Source organism: Ptychodera flava, chromosome 8 (assembly GCF_041260155.1).
Source record: "Ptychodera flava strain L36383 chromosome 8, AS_Pfla_20210202, whole genome shotgun sequence".
NCBI lineage: Eukaryota > Metazoa > Hemichordata > Enteropneusta > Ptychoderidae > Ptychodera > Ptychodera flava.
In genome coordinates, this window is record NC_091935.1 from 30,279,825 (window position 1) to 30,285,930 (window position 6,106).

At 39.7% G+C, this 6,106-nt stretch overlaps 1 protein-coding gene across 1 annotated transcript; it reads left to right on the forward strand.

The window, feature by feature from the left end:
• The first annotated feature begins 3,116 nt into the window (after positions 1-3,116).
• LOC139139032 (vacuolar-sorting protein SNF8-like) lies at positions 3,117-4,169 on the forward strand. Its single transcript, XM_070707730.1, is given in 2 exon segments — positions 3,117-3,636; positions 3,639-4,169. Coding segments are annotated over 2 exon segments (744 nt in total). The 5' UTR covers positions 3,117-3,252; the 3' UTR covers positions 3,999-4,169.
• The last annotated feature ends 1,937 nt before the right edge of the window (positions 4,170-6,106 follow it).

The following is a 6,106-nucleotide window of genomic DNA, read 5'->3' on the forward strand; positions in this document are numbered from 1 at the left end:
ACGAAAAGTAAAAATGAAATTAGACGAAAAGATGGCAACATCCGATGATCAATCACTAGAGAATTGGAACAAAATTGGAAATGTTAGAAAATGAACGACAATAACTGAAAATTCGAATGTTTGCAATGTCACTGACGCAGTTATGATACAGGGGGACAACTGATGAATTAAACAGACAGCTAGATGGTTATACCACAGTGAATGAGGATAAATACCAGAGATTTCTAAAAATCAAAAAGTTTGTCGATAACATAAGGAAAGAAGCGAGGTAAGGCAGACGAAGAATATCTAAAATAATTTGAAATTATAATATAAACATATAAATGCCTATCACGTAGCATATTATTTTCCATGCATTAACACGGACTGTCAACATTTCCGTCATAAAATTATCTCTCCAGATGAAATGAGTGAACTGGTGTGTACATGAATTGAGTTTTGCCAGACTTGGTGAACGATTTACCAAAGCGAAAGCAATGGCTTATTAATTGATCGATGTTGAACGTTAAATCTCCTTTCCACGTTTTACCCTTTGAGCACTGTAATTTCTCCCACCAAAATTTTAGTGCAAAATTTTACCAATTGTATGATTTTTCTGTAATTTTTTGATAATTTTGGACCAAATCGACATCACATTTCATTGGCTACAGGTTTTTCCCAATTTTTTTGCAAAAATTGGAGAAAAATTGACAGGGGTTTATTATATAAAGGGGACAAAAATAGACTTTGGCGCTCAAAGGATTAAAGTTCACGCAAGACGCCTCAATCTAATACTGAGGAAAACACCATGAACGTTACGTGTTGTTGTCACATGTCGCAGTTGTGAAGTCGCAGGTCGCAGTTTGACAAACACGCAGGTCGCTGTTGTGAAGTCGCAGGTTACACGTAGGTCTAAATGCCGAAGTCGCAGGTCGCATGTTTCAAACTCGCGGGACGCAGGTCGCAGTTTTGAAGTCGCAGGTCGCATGTCGCATGTCGTGACCGGTCTTCCATAAAATAGGGCTATACACAATGCAGTGACAGCTGCAGAGCAGATTTCAGTTCAGTTCTTGATGGGATCAAGGTCACTGTCAAATCCTACGGAATGCAAGTGAAATTCCATTCGTCTTCACGGATAAACTTTTAATAATTCTGATATTTCTTTATTCTGTGTTGAGCATAGGGAACCCAGAAATCTGGTTGTTGTTGTTGTTGTTGTTTGTATTGTTGTTTATGTTTATTAGTCATGTTTTTGTTGACCAATAAAATTCAACGAACATAACTGTTGTTGTTGTTGTTGTTGTTGTTGTTGTTGTTGTTTCAGACGTAATGTGGATGTCATAAGAAACACTACAAGGACACTATCATTACTTGGCCCGATACAACTCTCTGCTGACGTACACTCTCTTCATACTATGGCATAGCTTTTCTTGGGGAGGGGACTTAAACAGTCTTGACCATACAGATGGAGGAGATTTGATTTTTTAGGCCGCGTATTGGAGGGTGATCTGAAAAATATAAGAAGAAAAAAAAGATTTCAATCGCGATTCCTCTTGCACCCCCAGTAGTTGTGAATGCAGCCCTAGCAAAGAATGAAGCTCATCTTAACCCCAATTAGACTCACATCATCAGGCGATGCGATGATAATAGAACATTTCTGTTACTCCCGAACGGTTAAGTTTTAGTTCGACCTCGACTTGAATGCGCTAGCAGTATTTGTATCATAAAAAAAAAACATTGAAACTCTTAAAAATGCATTAAAAAAAAAGAACTACAAAACAAAATCATTCACTTGCTAATTAGATGGATTATGAAGTAACTAAAGCTGCTAAAGTTTACATACAAAAAAATATGAGGTATGTTTGTAAAATTCTAAACGACAATATGGCTCTAGCGCTAACGCAGCAACATTTCTGTCCCTAAATAAGTTAGATAAACCCTGTGGAACTTTTTTAGAACATTTCACCTCCACTACATGCGACGGTTGATATTATGGATATATACAGAGACATCAGCCTGCGTCCAGAAACCGCAGTATTTATAGGTATAACTACGTATCATTAAGCAAGTAAATAAGTAGGTAGGGTAGTATTATTCACACAATCTTATTAAAACTCTCCACCGTCATTGGGAAGACTCGTGTCGTGGATGAATCTTGCGCAAATGGAACTGCGAACACGAGCTCTATCGGTATTAACTCGGTCCCTCCACAGGACCAGTCACGGTGTTGAAATAAAATCGTATCTGAGTACTAGTAGATAAAAAATCGCCGGACGGCTTCAGTACCTATGGGTACGTGTTTTCGGGGACGGATAGATATTTGGAGTCTCAAACTTTCAGAGTTCTTTTCCGTAGTATAGTAGGCCTAAATAAAGTTGTCACCGGCTTATTTTTGTGAAAATGGAAAATTTCATTTTTTCCCATAGACTTAAAGGGATAACGGCCATGTTGAATTTTATATATAGGTTAATTTTGTTTCTCTTGTAGAAAAAAAATGCACGGTACCGTGGACCCCCGATTTGTGTTAAGTTCTTCCTTTTGAAAGAGATTGATTAAAAGTTTCCTTTAGGGAAGTTTGTGCAAGTTTTTCCCTATGAAGGCGCGTACTGCCGTGGTGATATTAATAAAACCATACTTATTAATAAAACCAAAACTTACTTTTAAAACGGAATTTATGTAATTTTCGATAGAATTTACATTCATGCACTCGATTTGAAACGTTCAGTGAAAGAAGGGGGAGGGGTAGACTTGGTTCAAGTCTGTGAATTACAAAATTAAAATCATTTATAATAGTTTCTCATGTGTCTCTCCTATTTCGTACAAACCTATCCGGAATTTGGCAGCTCACGCCAGGTTTTCCCAGCGATTGAATGCGTAACGTTTGAGTCTGCGCAGTAGTGAGTTAGTTTCTCCCGGATTCCTGATTCCGGGTGAAACTCCGCTGTATAGCGTTCACTCCACTCATCGCGTCCATTCACTTGCGCATTTCACATGAAAGCAGAATACAAATCATTGCGTTCACTCCACTCAAACATTCACAAATCACAGACTTGAACCAAGTCTAGGGGAGGGGGTGTGGCAGATAAAATCGAACCTGATATAATCGTCTGCGAACGAGCCTGTGTCTGTGTCAAAGGTCGCGCATAGAGAACGCCGATCAGATTCGTCTTGCCAGGTATCCTCCGAGCTCGGGCACGCCAAAACAACGTGTAGTCAACATATAAACGTAAAGATTTCGTAAAGGTTGGTTCATCAACAACTACATTTTTTAAAATGCATCGAAGAGCCGGGGGAGTGGGTGCTATCAACAAAAAGCGCCTTGCGGAGGCCAAGTTTAAAGACAAGGGGACTTCGATAGCCGAAGATCAAATAGCACAGATGTCAAAGCAACTTGAGGCGTTCAGGACAAACCTGGAGGATTTTGCTGGGAAACATAAGACCGAAATTCGTAAGAATCCTGAATTCAGAACTCAGTTTCAAGAAATGTGCGCAACTATTGGCGTCGATCCGTTGGCTTCTAACAAGGGGTTCTGGTCAGAAATGTTGGGCGTGGGCGATTTCTATTACGAGCTCGGTGTTCAGATTATTGAGGTGTGTTTGGCAACACAGCACAGAAATGGCGGGCTCCTCTACCTAAACGAACTTCTTATTAAGGTCAGGACTACAAGGGGAAGTCCAAACAAGCACAGGACGTAAGTGCGGATGATTTAATGCGCGCTATCAAGAAACTTAAAATTTTAGGAAATGGCTTCACGCTGTTAAAAGTTGGCGATGGTAACACGTATCTAGTCCAGTCCGTGCCAGCAGAATTGAACATGGACCACACGAGTGTACTGCAGGCGGCAAAGGACACTGGAAACACGTCTGTATCACAACTGAAGAGGCAGCTTGGATGGGAAGATGAACGGGCAAAGTTAGCTATCAACTATATGGTGAAAGAAGGCCTTGCCTGGGTGGATGAACAAGCCAAACCAGAAAAATTGTATTGGTTTCCTGGCCTTTTTAGTGATAGTGCATGATATGTTATTGGGAGCTTCATTTTTAGATACTTTGAGATAAATTGATATACTAAAAATATTACTTCAGGACATTGGAATAGGATAGGATTGCAAGGGATAGCAAATACCTGTTTTTGCCAGGTCAAGTGACAAGACTTCTGTTACAGTGCCATCGCGGGGTGAGACGATGACCACTTCCAACAGCTACATACTTGTACTTAGACTGTCGACAGTCCCTTGTGCCTTTTCTGTACTTTATTGGTGTAGTCTCTTGCACTTACGACAGTTGGGGGAATCGCAAGCGTAGCGCCAAAGGTGCAACCTGGGCATTCTGAAAGCATACATTGACACAAGGGACTGCTGTCTGTTGCAGGATCTAGGAACTGGGTTTTCGCTACGTTAGGTTGGTACTGTTTCCATCTGGCCATGCCGTGACCGGTGGCCTGCGACCTGCTACACCTGTCAATCATTTCCTCTGCGCTAGGTTACAACAGGCTCTTCCCTGTTGTTGTTGAGGGTGCTACGGAAGACGACAGTCCCTCGTGCCTTATGGCACTCGCGGCTCACGCCTTTGGCACTTTGCTTGCGTTTCTCCCCACCATCATATGTGCGAGAGACTACACCAATAAGAGACAGAAAAGGTATGAGGGACTGTCGACAGTCTAACTTTACTCTCTCTGAAGAAAATGCACTAACGGTTGAATAAGTATACCTATACAAATTCATGACTTATCTGTTGTTTTGATGACATATACTTATTCATAGTCTGCAGACAACACACCTTTTCTGTGCCTTTTGAATTTTTGTTTGATGCTTTTTGATATTTTAGCGAGTGGTATGGAAAAGAGAAAAAGTAGAAGAGAGATAACCAAGATTTAGGAGAGATTTTGTAACACTTTCAGCCTAATTTCCCCTTCATGCATGTGGTACTCGATTTCCTACATTGGTATGTACTGAAAGTACTGTGATTAAATGATGGAAGTGTTTTTGAAATGGAAAACATTTGCAATTGAACTACATAATACAGTTTACTGTTGCTGGAATGAGTTTTCAATGTCATCAAGATCAGAAAAGTCAAGGTCAAGTTACAGTTTACATTAAGGTACCGTATCTAGATACCTTAATGAAAACTGTAATTTGGATGTTGACCTTGATTTTTCTGATACAGTTTACTGTTGCTGGAATGAGTTTTCAATGTCATCAAGATAAGAAAAACCAAGGTCAACATCCAAGTTACAGATTTCATTAAGGTAGCTGGATACCTTATAGACACTTTCAGATTTTTTTTCTCAGTTATAGAAGTCCCAAACCCCAATAAAGTATTTCTGAAAGCCCTGATATTGGGAAATCCAACTGTGCACAGTACATAGTCAGTCATTATTTGATAATAGTCATGTGACAAGTGTTTTGCAGAACCTCCAAAAATCAAAAAATCAAAAATGCATAAATTTCAACTGGAAATTGTACAGCGTGCTCGCTGAAGGGAGGAAAAAACTGATATTTGGAAGGTTCAGCATAACGGTTGCCACATGACTATTATGACTGTGTACTGTTCATGGTCGGATTTCCCAACATCAGGGCTTTCAGAAAATGTATACTTTATTGGGGTTTGGGACTTCTATAACTGAGAAAAAAAATTAAAATCTGAAAGGGTCTATATGGTATGTAAGCTACCTTAACAGTGGATATCAAGTGTTTTTCATGGCACAGCATATGTAGTGTACTACATGTGAATCAGTGATTGGATGACCCTTTGGTTCCTCCGACGATCAAGTAATCTTCTGTAACTTGTGCAATTCTGTGAATACCGGAATTTTATAAATTGTGAATGATTGCTGACCACTGATTGTCAACATTTTTGGAAAATCATGTTGGTAAAGATTCCTTTCAAAACTGGGTGATAGATAACGGACAATGTGAGTGGCAAACGGCAGAACCATTTTCACATCAGTAATCGGTCAGATTTCAAACCAGCAGAGTTATGGACCATTGCTATGCAGCTATGGACTGAGATATGGACCATACCATTGCTATGGACTGAGATATGGACCATTGCTATATAGATAGGTTTTCGTTAAGTTACAGACATTAAGAATGTGTCAGCTTATGTTCAATAAAATACAACATAC